The 13,539-nt window shown below is 43.9% G+C and overlaps 1 protein-coding gene across 4 annotated transcripts in view; it reads right to left on the bottom strand.

Moving 5' to 3' along the window:
* Positions 1-10,545, bottom strand: part of EXOC1 (exocyst complex component 1) — a 52,410-nt gene extending 41,865 nt beyond the window's left edge. The window contains exons 1-4 of one of the 4 annotated variants that reach the window (XM_075930391.2): positions 10,333-10,545; positions 7,184-7,317; positions 4,974-5,104; positions 556-715 (exon numbers count right to left, since the gene is read on the bottom strand). In XM_075930391.2, coding sequence (XP_075786506.1) covers positions 556-715; positions 4,974-5,104; positions 7,184-7,307 — 415 coding nt within the window. In that variant the 5' untranslated portion in view covers positions 7,308-7,317; positions 10,333-10,545. The remainder of the gene's footprint in view (positions 1-555; positions 716-4,973; positions 5,105-7,183; positions 7,318-10,332) is intronic. The other 3 variants (XM_075930392.2, XM_075930393.2, XM_075930394.2) reach the window with 3 other exon arrangements.
* Between the last annotated feature and the right edge of the window lie 2,994 nt (positions 10,546-13,539).

Below are 13,539 nucleotides of genomic sequence, written 5' to 3'. Positions count from 1 at the left end.
AGACAATTGATTAATTACTACATGCAATTAAATCCTATGTAGGCATCCCAAGACATACACGAGTGTTAGATTATCCTTGAATAATCCAAAACAAGTGCAAAAAAATGAAGACTGCACACATTTATATAGCATAGTAAGATTTATACAACCACTCAAAGGGAAGTGAAATGCCAGAATAAACTGTTTTCTCCTTTTCTTAGATTTACTCTATGAAACTTACACATTACCTTTGTGTTAGAGTGCTAGTGAATATTGAAATATTCACTAAGTATTCTATGTCTCCATCATACAGACTGTTTCATTTTTAGAAAATGACTTCCATTTGTTAACACAATGAACCTGCTTTCCCCAATACACATTTGTTCATTTGAAGCTACATTTACAAATACTGTAGTAAAATTCAACATAGTTCTAGTATTTAGTGCACTGACTGAATTAGTATCCCAAAAACCAGACTTTGCATTTGCTGTTTATATATTTTAGTGCTATTGTCGTCTCATAATGCCGTAAAATGGTAAAATTTGTTTATAAAAAACCACTATTATTGAATGTTACCTTCCAAAAGCTGGGCACTAACATTTATGAAGTCAGTTTTCTTTCTAAGATATCTCTGGTTCAATTTCCAGATACATGAAATGAAAGTATTTTTTTCTGCTGTGCTGCTGGCGACCCATTTGTACACTTTGTCAAAATGCAAATCAAATTCAGGATTTTCCTGCAAAAGACAAGAGAAGTCATGAGGCTGATCTGTACTGAACATTACCCAATGTTAAGTCCATTGTTCAAACATTTTAGAACACCAACTTTTCCTACTGTAAAAGTTTCATATCCTCTTAATGCTATACATTCTGTGCAAATGAGACTTACGTTCATTGTGACATATTACTAGTATTACTGCTAACATTCCTCCTACAAGCACTGGCATGAAACTGGGCATGACAGGAAATGAAATCTTCATTAGAACTATTTCCCACAAAGCACTATAAAAGAATCTCAGTTGCCTAAGCAGCTCACACTGACAAGTGTGATGATTAATGTTACATTATAAAAAGTGTGTGCATACACACAATTTTATAAATAGGTGCATTATAGATGATGTGAAAGGCAAGGGTCCTGTGGGGCGAAAAAAAGTATGATCCTGTAATTGAAACTATCATAATGCATTCCCAAAAGGGAGCTGAATTAAAGGTGCACAGGCAACCTTAACACTGACTTTTCTATTAAATTCTGAATGCTTGACTTGCAATCATAATTTTTATTAAATATTTTAAGCTATTTATGAATAGTTTATAAAGTATCATACAGTAAAAACACAACATAGAATCATAGGACTGGAAGGGACCTCGAGAGGTCATCGAGTCCAGCCCCCCGCCCTCGAGGCAGGACCAAACTCCGTCTACACCATCCCTGACAGATGTCTATCTAACCTGTTCTTAAATATCTCCAGAGAGGGAGATTCCACCACCTCCCTTGGCAATTTATTCCAATATTTGACCACCCTGACAGTTAGGAATTTTTTCCTAATGTCCAATCTAAACCTCCCCTGCTGCACTTTAAGCCCATTACTCCTTGTCCTGTCCTCAGAAACCAAGAGCAACAAATTTTCTCCTTCCTTCTTGTGACACCGTTTTAGATATTTGAAAACCGCTATCATGTCCCCCCCTTAATCTTCTTTTTTCCAAACTAAACAAGCCCAGTTCATGAAGCCTGGCTTCATAGGTCATGTTCTCTAGACCTTTAATCATTCTTGTCACTCTTCTCTGTACCCTTTCCAATTTCTCCACATCTTTCTTGAAATGTGGCGCCCAGAACTGGACACAGTACTCCAGCTGAGGCCTAACTAGTGCAGAGTAGAGCGGCAGAATGACTTCACGAGTTTTGATTACAACACACCTGTTGATACAACCTAGAATCATATTTGCTTTTTTTGCAGCAGCATCACACTGTTGACTCATATTCAACTTGTGGTCCACTATGACCCCTAGATCCCTTTCCGCCATGGTCCTTCCTAGACAGTCGCTTCCCATCTTGTATGTATGGAACTGATTGTTCCTTCCTAAGTGGAGCACTTTGCATTTCTCTTTATTAAACTTCATCCTGTTTACCTCTGACCATTTCTCTAACTTGCTAAGGTCATTTTGAATTATGTCCCTATCCTCCAAAGAAGTTGCAACCCCACCCAGTTTGGTATCATCTGCAAACTTAATAAGCATACTCTCTATCCCAATATCTACATCACTGATGAAGATATTGAACAGTACGGGTCCCAAAACAGACCCTTGAGGAACTCCACTTGTTATCCCTTTCCAGCAGGATTTAGCACCGTTAACAACAACTCTCTATGGTTATCCAGCCAATTAGGGCCACGATAAGGTGGGTGCATATCTAAGTTATATTTGCCTAGTTTATCAATAAGAATATCATGCGAGACCGTATCAAATGCCTTACTAAAGTCTAGGTATATGACATCCACCGCTTCTCCCTTATCTACAAGGCTCATTATCCTATCAAAGAAAGCTATCAGATTAGTTTGGCATGACTTGTTCTTCACAAACCCATGCTGGCTATTCCCCATCACTTTATTACCTTCCAAGTGTTTGCATATGATTTCCTTAATTATTTGCTCCATTATCTTCCCTGGGACAGATGTTAAACTGACCGGTCTGTAGTTTCCTGGGTTGTTGTTATTCCCCTTTTTATAGATGGGCACAATATTTGCCCTTTTCCAGTCTTCTGGAATCTCCCGTCTTCCATGATTTTTCAAAGATCATAGCTAAAGGCTCAGATACCTCCTCTATCTGCTCCTTGAGTATCCTGGGATGCATTTCATCAGGACCTGGTGACATCTAACTTTCCTAAGTGATTTTTAACTTGTTCTTTGTGTATCCTATCTTCTAAACTTACCCTCTCTCTGCTTGTATTCACTACGTTAGGCACACCTCCAGACTTCTCAGTGAAGACCGAAACAAAGAAGTCATTGAGCATCTCCGCCATTTCCAAATGCACGTTAAACATTTATTATAGGAGTAATAAAGCATATTCCCCCTGATCTTGATGGAAATCTGATAGTCTTCTAAAGTAGGTAAATGTAAATAGCATTATAAATGAATATTCAAAAAAGCTAATAGAAAGAACATTAAAGGGAAGAAAGAATGAGTAATACTTGGGCTGGTCTACACTACAACTTAAACTGATGTAATTTATGTCACTTAGAGTATGAAAGATACCCCCTTGAGTAACATAAGTTACACTGATCTAAGCACTGTCCACACCCATGCTATGTCGGCAGGAAACATCATCCCACTTACACAGCTTCTGCCACTCAAAGGGGTGAAATAATTGTGCCGATGAGAGCACTCTCCTGCCAGTATCTTCGTCAGATGTGCTACAGCTATGCCAATGTACAGTAAACTTCCGATAATCCGGCACCTTTAGGACCCGGGGGGTGCCAGATTATCAGATATGCCAGACTATCAGAAGGGGGGGCTATGAGGGGTCTGGAGTGGGGTGGGAGGGGATGCCACCCCAGGCCCCTCATAGCCCCCCCCTTACGGTAGTCCGGCTCTGCCCCAGGCGTCCCTGATTCAGCCGCTGCCAGTCAGTTTCAGCAGCAGCTGAATCGGGGATGCCTGCAATAGAGCAGCTGGGGTGCTGCCGGGTTGGTCCCGCAGCGCCGAGGGGCGGCGCTACAGCACCAACCCAGCAGCACTCCAGCTGCTCTTGGGGACGCCTGGGACAGAGCAGCTGGGGTACTGCCCGGTTGCTCCCGTAACGCTGCCCCTCGGGGCTGCGGGACCAACCCGGCAGCACCCCAGCTGCTCTTGGGGACGCCTGGGGCAGAGCAGCTGGAGTGCTGCCGGGTTGGACCCGCAGCGCCAAAGGATCTGCCCTGGGCATCCTGGAATCAGCCACTGATCTGTTTCAGCAGCGGCTGAATCAGGGACCCTTGGGGCAGAGCAGCTGGGGTCCTGCCGGGTTGGTCCCGCAGCGCTGAGGGGCGGCGCTACGAGACCAACCCCGCAGCACCCCAGCTGCTCTGCCCCAGGCATTCGGATTCAGCCTGCTGGTCAGTTTCAGCAGCAGCTGAATGGGGGAAGCCTGTCCGGCTGCCCCAGCACTTCTGGGTTCCTGATGGTGCCGGACCATCAGGAGTCCCGGAGCATTGGATGCCGGACTAATGGAGTTTTACTGTAGTACTCTAGTGTAGACTGACCCTGTGTTTTCTCCCCACCATTCCCATCTCCAGTTATACACTAAGTTCTGAGGTATGTAATACTAACAGAAAAAAGGAAATGTTACCTTCTACAGAACAGATATGATTTTCAGATTGAAAAAACAAGTTACTGACATGGACATGCATAATCTAGGATTTATGAAAAGGCAAAATACCTCAGGGCTATACATGTTTCAACAGATGAATCAATGTGTTAATTTCTTGGGGTGGTCATAAAAATGTAATCTCATCATGTACATCTGCTTTAGGCAGGTCTATCTAGGTTCTTACATATGGCTCATCACCATGCTTTCAAAGTGAATTTTTTATACAAACTTTATTTAATCTAGCATGAATAATAAATCACCTGTAATGCTTTCATTCTATAATTGTAACCCATTTGACGGGGACCTAAATTGGGAAAGGAGTGTTTCTCTTAATTTCTGCATGCAAGCCAAGTTCTACCTACCTGAGATGCCTCTGACAGGCTACATAGATATTGAGATTATCACATGGGCTATGCTGGGTTCAGCTACCCCTCACTGGAGTTCCGATAATACCCTTGGACAAGGCAGATTAGGCTATAGGCAAAATAAGACAGATAGCTCATGTCCCAGCCCCCAACCCTCATGTGTTGTCAGAATCTAAACCATGTGTCCAAGAAATTAGATTTGACAGAACTCTGAATACAAAACTTTTAAAGTTGTTGTATAGTTACAGTGATACATTCCAAACATGCCACACAAACACGAACACATACTTTAACAGCATCTTTGGCATCAACAACAACAAGATCTCGAAGTGCCCACGCTGTCTGCCTTTTGTAGAAATCTCCCTTATCAGATTTCTTCACCTTGACCACATTTACTTGCACTGGACGTTCTGTTGTCACTGTAAAGTACAGAATTATTTTCAGCAAAGAATAGGGGGTATTTTAACCAGTATTAATGTCATCTCATCTACATTTGAACCTATGAATTCTAAACAGATTTTCCCCTTTAAACAGCTTAAAAAATGAAACCTATCTTTGTAATGGGTAAGATAATTAATGTCTTTGTTTAGACCTAGGCGTAAAGTGTCAAATTTAAGCATGAATGACAGTTCAGAGGATTCTCTTTCAAGTCTGGTATGAAAAGGTCTTCGAAGCAGGATGCGGGTAATCAAGTAATTGAGACAATGCCCTTTCTGGTTGAAATGGCAAGAAGCTTTTTTCTTTGTGATCCTGTCTAATATCTGTTTTGTGGGCATTGATTCTTTGGCGAAGTGTCTGAGACCTTTGTCCAGCTTAGAATACGTGGACAAAGCTGGCAACGGGGTTTGTTGCAAGGGAAGGTTCCAGGGTTGGTATTAGTGTGGTATGTCCTGTGGTTGTTGCCAGCTTTGTCCACATATTCATTCTGCTGATACCATTATTGGATCTAACCAATTGAGTTATAAGATCAAGAACTCATATTCCTGCTCATCCAGAAATATAATTTATGCTATCATGTGCCGAAAGTGTCCGTCTGCTATGTACACTGGACAAACGTCTCAGACACTCAGACATTAATTGTCTTACCCATTACAAAGATAGCTTCCCCAATTATCACCTCTAATATCATTAGCTCACAGACATTTACCTCTCCACCTCATCCCCCTTTTGTTCTGAAATTTGATTTGTCCTTTTCATGTGTTCATTTTTTTGATTGTATCCTTTGGTATATATGGTTGTGCCTATTTTCTTCCACTATTTGATCTGAGGAAGTGGGTCTGGCTCACGAAAGCTCATCACCTAATAAACCATCTTGTTAGTCTTTAAAGTGCTACATAGTCCTGTTTTTTGTTTCAGCTACACCAGACTAACACGGCTACATTTCTATCACTAGAGAAATTAGGTTTGAATATGAAACTGCCTTTTCTGATTAGGGTTATTATGGGAGGGGGTAGGGAAAGGGGTGTTTGTTTTTTGTTTGCAGGGGTTCTGTTAGGCCAGAAGCCCCTACGGCTTGGAAAGCCTGCAGCTGAACTCAAAAACAAAGGACCAAAAGTTCAAAGCATAAAAGGTAGCGCTTGCATTTCCCCAGAGCTCCCTGCTCTGGCTTCTAATCAGTACACCCCAGCTCCTCTCCCTTCACTTTGCAAGTAACCAACGTTATTTAAAGGTGTTGAGCCTAAATAGCTATGCTCCTCTCAATTTAATCCCGGCCAATAATGTTATTTGATTAGTCAATAAGGGCACGTCTGCCTTTGAAGCATATCAACAACCTCAGGGCTGTTGCTACACTCCAAAAGTGAAAGCACTGCAGGGAGCATGGGGCCAGAGGGGGACTCAAGCAGCCGCCACTAGCTCCATGCTCCCCACAGCGTTTCAAACTGGCAGCACCACACAGAGCCCAGGCTCTACAGGGCACAGCCTCTTTGAAACGGCATGTGCAGCCCGGGCCAGCTGGGAGTTCCCAGTGGGCCCAGACTGCACATGGCATTTCAAAGCTGCAGCACCGCTTACAGCCTGGGGTCTGCCCTAGCCTCTGTCCCCGAGCTCCACGCAGCACCACTGCTTTGAAGCACCCCCTTTTTTCCTTTTCCCCTTGCTGCCTTTTTCTAATAAAGGCAGTAAGGGAGGAGTGGGGGAGCGACTAGCTGTTCACATCCTACTCTAAACCACAGTGAGAAATTAAACCATAAACGCTCAGGTCACTCGCTTACTCCTAAAAGCACACCTGAACTAGGGTCCGTCGCAGCTTTAACAGCAAAGCTTTTTTGTTAAGAACATATGAAAATTCATTTTCACTCTACACCATACCTGATTCCATTCATTTATAGTAAATGGAAGTACATGTTCTCTATACAGGCAAGGAACAGACTGAAAGATGAAAAGCAGATGCCACTTAAAGAAATTAAATAACTATTCATTTTACTGTATTTAAAGTGAAAATACTCAAATACATTGAAAAGAAATACCTTGCTGTGTCTCTCAATCAACATGCATACCTGTAGCACACAAAAAGCAGTTTCTCTTCTTTTTGCCTGCTTTGCACACATTCACAATGCTCAATAAACGTTCGTCATTCGGAGTGAAAATATCTCTCTGTAAGGCATGCTTGATTGCAGTCATTTTTGCCAAGCTGAAAAGCAGGAATAATAATAAAAAAAAGCATTCTAAGTATAGTATGATGTTCGAGCACATTTATGAATTGGTTAAATATACAAGGAATTGTTATTTTCCTGATAGATGACAACCTCTTGAAGAACCAGTTACTATGTGGATCACCTCTGTGTGTAAGAGCCTCATGCACCCATCAGAATCTTTGAACAGTGCTACACATTGGGCCTTGTCTGTGGCTATGCATGTCTTTGTGCTCCCACCTACCCAAGGGCATAAAGGAAGGGCTGCCTCAATCAACCCTCAGTTCCTATACTAATTCAGAATCTCAAGTAAAGGGGATGCTGAAAAAATGGGGATGGAGGAGACTCATTAGATCCATCTGGATGAAGAGATCTCATAGAACTGTAGTGATATACCATCTCATAGAGCTGGAAGGGATCTTGAAAGGTCATTGAATCCAGTCCCCTGCCCTCACAGCAGGACCAAGTACTATCCCTGACAGATTTGCCCCAGATCCCTAAATGGCCCCCTCAAGGGCTGAACTCACAATGCTGGGTTTAGCAGGCCAATGCTCAAACCACTGAGCTATCCCTCCCCTTACCTTATAAAAGGTGAGTAACTGTTTTATCTTCTTTGTCTTGAAAGTAACAAAGAGTGCCACTTTTGAAAGGTGGGGTTGAAGATTCCTAACTACTACTAAATAGTGACTGTAATATGCCCCTACACATTTGCCATTTGATCTTATAGCCTCTGCAATTTCTGCTGCAGTTCACTGTGAGTACTATGAACCTAACACAGCTAAATGAGACAATGCAGCATTGCAACTTCAACAATGTTATCCCTCTTTGCATCCCTCCACTAGCTCCCCCTCCTTTAGGATATCAAACATTAAACTGCTCATTTTCACTTTCAAGTACTTTCATAGACAATCCTCACCTTGCTTGTCTTCCATTGGCTACTGGTGATCACCTCCAATTGGCCCATGAGGTCAGCCTTCATAATTCACTTGTTAGTTTTCAAATAAGCACTTTTGTGCTCTCTCATATACTCTCCCTTGTACTTGAGAAGAGCTCACCATAAACATTCAAAAAGCTATCCACTTATCCTCCTTCATATCCCTCCTCAATACTTTCTCTCACTGTGATGCCCCCACCCCTCAAAAAAAGCAAACCACCACCCTTGATGATAGGGGGGTTTATATGCTGTGACCACTGTTTACAACCAATATTGTCTCTCTGTCTCCTTGTACTCCATCTGTTTGAATCCATATGTTGTCTCATGTCTTGTCTTTAGAGTACAAGCTCCTTTAGCCAAGAATTATCTTTCAGTACTGTGTTTGTGTAGCACCTAGCACAATGCAGTCTTCACCCATGACCCTGGCTCAAAGGCAGATAAAGTAATAAAAGAGTAATACGAATAATCTGCAATACCACTCATTTCTCTCTAATTGCACACACTGTAGCAATCAGTACCTGCTTCTCTTCCATAATCATCTTACCTAAATATTCTTAGAAGCTGCCTCTTTCTCTATTTCAAGATGTACATGAGATTACATAAGTGTCTAGTGAGATGCCGTAGACCAATGTTTCCCAATTTTATTTGGCCACAGAACCCTTTTAAACTTGAAAGAATTTTGCAGAACCCCTAATAAGAGTCTTATATATGGAACTGAAAAAGGAGACCACAAATAAGTAAGGATAATAATAAACAAATGCTAAACAAGGTCATGAGATCACCATTTAGTTTAATTGCAAATATTTAAAAACAAAAATGACAATATTTTCTTGCAGAACCCTTATTTTCACTTTGAACCCCGAGGTTCCACAGAACACCATTGAGGAAACACTGCCATAGGCTGTACTGATATCACAACACAGATTAAACCCAGCAAAACGTTTTCCTTAGACGCAACCAAAGCTACCAGAACAATGTGTACATTAGGGATGTTAAAATGTGTTATTTGTATAATTGTGTACTAGCAGAACATTTTAGCAGGTACACTTTTACATGTGGGGAAAGGAGGCGGGAGCCAGTGCCTGCAGAGAGCCCACTTTTAAGCAGACTCCCCATGAGAACCAGCTCCTGGCTGCCCTAACCCATGCTGCTGCTTCTGTGGGAGCCATGAGTGCAGGTGGGTGGGAGGCAGCTCTGTACAGCATGCACAGGGGGCCAACTTAAAAGCTGGCTCCCTGAGTGTATTGGCTCCCACCTGCTGTAAATCAATCTAAGTTACAATTTAAGTTAAGTAAATTATGTAATTTAACTAGTGGCCTCCATACTAGTTAAGTTTAGATCAACTTAACTACAGGTCTCCAGTGTTACCCCTAAATAACATAACTAGAGCAACTTAAGAGTTAGCACTGACTAAGTGTTAGTTGTGCTTAGGTCCCCTACATCATACGTATGCTAGTCCTATTTGTCTCTGGTGTCAGTATTATCTGCAATATATGCAGAAGAGATTATACAGATTATAATGAACAGCCCGTTCCAAGCTTTCAACGTATGCCTCGCCACGACAGCTACATATGCTGAACTCCCAGGGTGAATGTCCTGTATCCGGCACGGAGCAGGCAGCAGGACTGGCCCCTGTCCCAGCACAGACCCAGTCCCCCCCTCCCGAGACTGCACCTAAACGCCTCCGAGAGCCCGGGCAACACACACTCCGGTCTATTCGAGAGAGACATTGAACCCACGTCGCGGGCGCTGCGGGCTTTACCCCATTTGCTGACGCGTTTCCCGCGTTAGCGCGGGGCGCTCCCAGCCTGGCCCGACGGGACCGCGCCCCTTGGCCCCCGCTCGGTGCCGGGAGACACGTGTGACGCCGCGGGGCCCGGTCGGCGTGATGCCCGTGGCCGCCGCCGATGGCGAGGAGGGAGAGAGGGGCCGGGGGGGGGGGGGTCAAGCCACAGCGCGCGGGGCTGCCCCTGCAGAGCCGGGAGCCAGGCGCAGGCGGGGCCGCTGGGCTCCGCGCGAGGGATGCTCGCAGCTCTCTGTGCACAGCGGGGCTACCGGAGCCGACGCCCCCCTCCCTTACCGCGGGGCCGCGCAGGCAGGCGCAGGGGCTGGGGTGGTGGCTCCTCCTTAGGCCGCAGCGGCTCCGCCTCCGACCCATCTAACGCCACTGTTCGCAGAGATCCGGCCGCGGCTGCCGCAACGCAGAACAGCGGCGTCGACCTCTTCCTGTCACGTGACAGGGTCCGGAAACACCGCAGCCCACTGGGAGGGGCCTCAGGGCTGCCGCGTCTCAAGAGGGCGACCCCTGCCGGCAGGAGGGACAACAGCCCGGCCACCGCCGCGCTCTGCGAGGAACTGGGCGGGGAAACGGTGGAACGAGCCAATAGGAGCTCAGGCATGAGGCAGAGGGCTCACCTGTGGAGGAGATGGGGGGCAGCTGATCTGGGACTGTGGGATCCGGAGATGTCATTATTCCCCTTTATTCGGCTTTGGTGAGGCCACATCTGGAGTATTGTGTCCAGTTCTGGGCCCCCCACTACAAAAAGGATGTGGGCGCATTGGAGAGGGTCCAGCGGAGGCAACCAAAATGATTAGGGGGCTGGAGCATATGACCTACGAGGAGAGGCTGAGGGAGTTGGGTCTGTTTAGTCTGCAGAAGCGAAGAGTGAGGGGGGATTTGATAGCAGCCTTCAACTTCCTGAAGGGAGGTTCCAAAGAGGATGGAGAGAGGCTGTTCTCAGTAGTGACAGATGGCAGAACAAGGAGCAATGGTCTCAAGCTGTGGTGGGAGAGGTCCAGATTGGATATTAGGAAAAACTATTTTACTAGAAGGGTAGTGAAGCATTGGAATGGGTTATCTAGGGAAGTAGTGGAGTCTCCATCCCTAGAGGTATTTAAGTCTCGGCTTGACAAAGCCCTGGCCGGGTTGATTTAGATGGGATTGGCCCTGCCTAGAGCGGGGGGCTGGACTTGACGACCTTCTGGGGTCTCTTCCAGTTCTATGATTCTATAAGGGGATGGTTGGATGAAATAACATGATCTTGGTAACTAATTGACCATTCATTATCAGTTGGAAATAGGTCAATGGAGGGATGATAGGAGTTGCTATAGGGAACTTTCTGGGTGTCTGGCTGGCGAGTCTTGCTCACATGCTCAGGGTTTAGCTGATCGCCATATTTGGGGTCGGGAAGGAATTTTCCTCCAGGGTAGATTGGCAGAGGCCCTGGAGGTTTTTCGCCTTACTCTGTAGCATTGGGCACAGATTACAGCTGAAGGACTCTCTGCATGTTGGGTCCTTCAAAGTATTTGAATGCTTCAATATCTTTGATATAGGTGAGAGGATTATTCTAAGAGGGGTGGTTGAGATTCTGTGGCCTGCACTGTGCAGGGGGTCAGACTAGATGATCATAATGGTCCCTTCTGACCTTAAAGTCTATGAGTCTATGAGGCGGCAGGCTCATTAACTCCTGTGGTGTGCATGGGGAGAGTGGAGCAACGTGGGGCAGCAGGGTCATCAGAGTCGGGCCCCCAAAGCACCTGACAGCAGAATTACATTTTAAAATGTATGTTTTAACATTTATCTTTCTGCTGACTAGAATCCCTTTGGCAGGTGATCTGGGGATGCAGCCTGACTCCAGAGAGAATTCAGCAGCCTGACTCCAGAGAGAATTGCCCTCTACTTCTCACTGACGGGGTTAATTCAGTGCAAATGGTATGTAAAATACTATTAGTCTCATTCCTTATGCAGAGCTTTACCTGAAAATATGGAGATAAAGTGCCTGGTCCCAATGAGTTTGCAACCAGGTAGACAAAACACCAAATGATGGTTCTAAGTAGGATGCAACAAAAGCAAACGTTGATTGCATATTGAGGTATATGATGTTTGTGTATGGCTTTGTGATGGAGACAGCTAAAAGATTTTATAATTTTTTTAAAAAATTGGGGATATTTTTGTTTTGGAAGTAACATTAATTACTACAGCTGTCAGTTGCAGTTAACTCTTGATTAGAATTGTGACCAAGCAGAATTTATTTTTTAGTTAATCACACTGTTAAACTATAGAATACCAATTGAAATGTATTAAATTTTTGGCATTTTTCTACATTTTAATACATATTGATTTAAATTACAATACAGAATACAATTGTGATCACAAGAAGTCCTCGCTATTCATGGGGCGATATGTTCTTGAGATCCCTGCAAATGACAATATCTGTGAATACTGGAGTGGGAGTATTTGCGACACAAAATAACACATTGTCTGAGTAGTAAATTCACTTTACATTAAGTCCCATAACCCCAATTTCAGATAAGTAAAGGCCAAGTGGCTCACCTTACACATAATGGAAAAGCAGACATATCTGGAATTGAAAGCGGAAGTTATTTAATAGTACTTTGCAAAACCACCCAAGAGTTTTGGATAAGAAATGAAGAAATCCATAGCCTATTAAAACTGCAAGGAATTACCTGATTTGGAATTTATTCATTACTTCAGAATAAATACCCCTTCTTTTGCAAAAAGTATCAATGAAATTTTAGTAACCAGAAAGGTTCAGGACTTTGGTTTTACACTTAAGCAAAAGGCATCTCCAGCAGCTCCATGTACTCGAGCACCAGTACTAATTCAGAGGAAAATGGGACACAGAAGCACTAACATCTGCAACATCTACAGTTTGGATTTTGACCTTTCAAAGAAAGACTCAGCTCAGGCATGCACAGCTAATTAGATCTGATAGGATCACAACACACAATGATACAGTGAGAGATTGTGTTTAAATTCTGCCTGACATTGGCATATAACTCCCATCAACCTTGAAAGAGGAGATTGCAATTTGGTCTATACTGTGAGTGAGCTTCTCTTCGTGGTCAATAAACCTCATTCACATTTAGCAGCAGTTGCATAAATTATCATAGAAATATAGGGCTGAAAGAGACCCTGGAAGGTCATTAATTCCTCTGTGCTGATGTAGGACCATATACATTTTCAACATCCCTGACAGGTATTTGTCCAGCATGTTCTTAAAATTTTCCAGTGACAGGGGGTGCCACAATCTTCCATGGAAACCTAGTCCAGAGCTTAAATCTCCTGAGGGTTAGAAAGTTTTCCCTAATATCCAACCTGAGTTTCCCTTGCCACAGATTAGCCCATTACTTCTTGACCTACCCCCAGTAGACATAAAATCATATTCTCACAGCTCTGCAAGTCTCTCACACATGAAGAAATGAGATACGACTGAGATTCTTGCAAGTTACTGGCAGTCAATATTGAAGTACCAAGGGACGTGCT

The sequence above is a fragment of the Pelodiscus sinensis genome, chromosome 4 (assembly GCF_052426305.1).
Source record: "Pelodiscus sinensis isolate ZL-2025 chromosome 4, ASM5242630v1, whole genome shotgun sequence".
NCBI classification, from domain to species: Eukaryota; Metazoa; Chordata; order Testudines; family Trionychidae; genus Pelodiscus; species Pelodiscus sinensis.
The sequence above is the reverse complement of the archived record's forward strand: the minus strand, read 5'-3'. Positions and strand labels throughout refer to the sequence as shown.